We start from the raw sequence: 2,120 nt of genomic DNA on the forward strand, positions 1-2,120 counted from the left end.
CGACGCTTGAGACAATATATGATTTTCCATACAATGTTATTGATATCCAAAATGGATCAAATAAAGTATATTTTTGAAAAGCCCGCTGTCAGTGGAAGGATTTCCCGGTGGCAAATGTTGTTAACCGAGTACGACATCCAATATGTAACACAAAAATCTATCAAGGGGAGCGTCTTATCTGACTACCTTTCCCATCAACCCGTGGAGGGTTATCAACCGATGAAATTTGACTTTCCTGATGAGGGCATCATGTTCATTCGAGATTGCAATATCCCAGTCCCCGACGAAGGACTCGAACCAGGATCATGGTGGAGGCTCATGTTCGACGGTTCCTCTAATGCAAAAGGTCATGGGATAAGAGAAATTATCACATCTTCGACTATTTTGCACATTCCATTCATCGCTAGATTATGCTTTGACTGCACCAACAACATGGCAGAATATAAGGCATGTATCTACGATATTGAAGCAATTATTGACTTGAGAATTAAGATTCTTGAGTTGTATGGAGACTATGCTTTAGTAATCAGTCAAGTTCGAGGAGAATGGGAAACTCGGGATAAGAAGTTGATTATGTACAGAGAACACATGGTGAAGTTGATTCCCTATTTTGATGAAATCACTTTTCATTATATCCCAAGGGGAGAGAATCAGTTAGCCGATGTTTTAGCTACTTTTCCATCCATGTTTAAATTCAAGTGAAATAATGAAGCACTTGTCATCCATATTGACCACTTGGGTGAACCATCGCATTGTATAGCTATGGAGGTCAAATATGACTATAAGCCCTGGTTCTATGACATTAAGAGATATCTAGAAAAACAAGAGTATCCTGAGAAAGCATCTGTCACTGATAAGAAGGCTTTGAGAAGATTTTCTTCTAAGTTATTCCTGAATAGGGATGTTCTGTACAAGAGGAATTATGATTATGTGTTGCTCATATGCATGGACAAACACGAAACAAGCACGGTCATAAGGTGCATTCACGAGGGTTGTGCAGGTGAACATGCTAAGGGGCCCCCCATGGCTAAGAAGATCCTTCGAGGTGGTTATTATTGGACAACCATGGAGGTCGACTATTACAACTTAGTCAAGAGATGTCACAAATGTCAGATATTTGGTGACAAAAATCCATGTTCCTCCGACTCCTTTGAATGTTATGACTTCTACTTGGCCCTTCTCCATATGGGGTATTAACATGATTGGTATAATTGAACCGAAAGCTTCTAACGGTCATTATTTCATCCTTGTTGCCATTGACTACTTCACAAAGTTAGTTGAAGTTGCTTCCTATGTTAATGTTACAAGACAAGTCGTTACACGTTTCATAAAGAAAGAAATAATATGTCACTACGGTGTTCCTAGCAAGATTATTACTGACAATTCCAGTAACCTCAACAAAAAATAATGAGTGAGTTATGCCAAGAATTCAAGATCGAGCATCATAACTCTTCACCATACCGGCCCAAGATGAATGGCGTTGTTGAAGAAACTAACAACAATATCAAGAGAATCATCCAAAAGATGGTCAAGACGTATAAGGACTGGCACGAGATGCTTCTTTTTGCTTTGCATGGTTATAGAACTTCAGTGTGCAGTTATACTAAGGCAACTCCTTATTCGCTTGTATATGGAGTGGAGGTTTTTTTTCCTATTGAAGTTGAAATATCTTCTCTAAGAGTCATCATGGAAACAAATATCCATTAAACAGAACGGGTGCAATCCATATATGATCAATTGAACCTCATTGAAGAGAAGCGTTTGACGGTCGTCTGCCATGGTCGGTTGTACGAAAAATGCCTCAAACAACCTTTTGATAAGAAGGTTCTCCGTCGCGTGTACCAAGCAAGTGAACTAGTACTCAAGAGATACTCTCATATTCACCCAAATCCTTGAGGAAAGTGGACTCCAAACTACGAAGGAACCTTCATTATCAAAAAGGCCTTCTCATGAAGGGATCTCATTCTCACCATGATGGATGGGGATGACTTGCTGATGTCAGTGAATTCAGATACATCAAAAAATATTATGACTAGAAAAAAATGATGAAGCCAGCTAGATTGGCATCTACAAGAACCAATCTAGGTAAAATGGCTATCCCGATGGACCCAAAAAAGAAA

The 2,120-nt window shown here is 39.2% G+C and overlaps 1 protein-coding gene across 1 annotated transcript; it reads left to right on the top strand.

The window, feature by feature from the left end:
* The first annotated feature begins 219 nt into the window (after window positions 1-219).
* On the top strand, window positions 220-702 carry LOC127122000 (uncharacterized). The gene has a single exon (XM_051052419.1). The coding sequence runs from the start codon at window positions 220-222 to the stop codon at window positions 700-702; it is 483 nt and encodes a 160-aa protein (XP_050908376.1).
* The last annotated feature ends 1,418 nt before the right edge of the window (window positions 703-2,120 follow it).

The sequence above is a fragment of the Lathyrus oleraceus genome, chromosome 2, assembly GCF_024323335.1.
Source record: "Lathyrus oleraceus cultivar Zhongwan6 chromosome 2, CAAS_Psat_ZW6_1.0, whole genome shotgun sequence".
NCBI classification, from domain to species: Eukaryota; Viridiplantae; Streptophyta; class Magnoliopsida; order Fabales; family Fabaceae; genus Lathyrus; species Lathyrus oleraceus.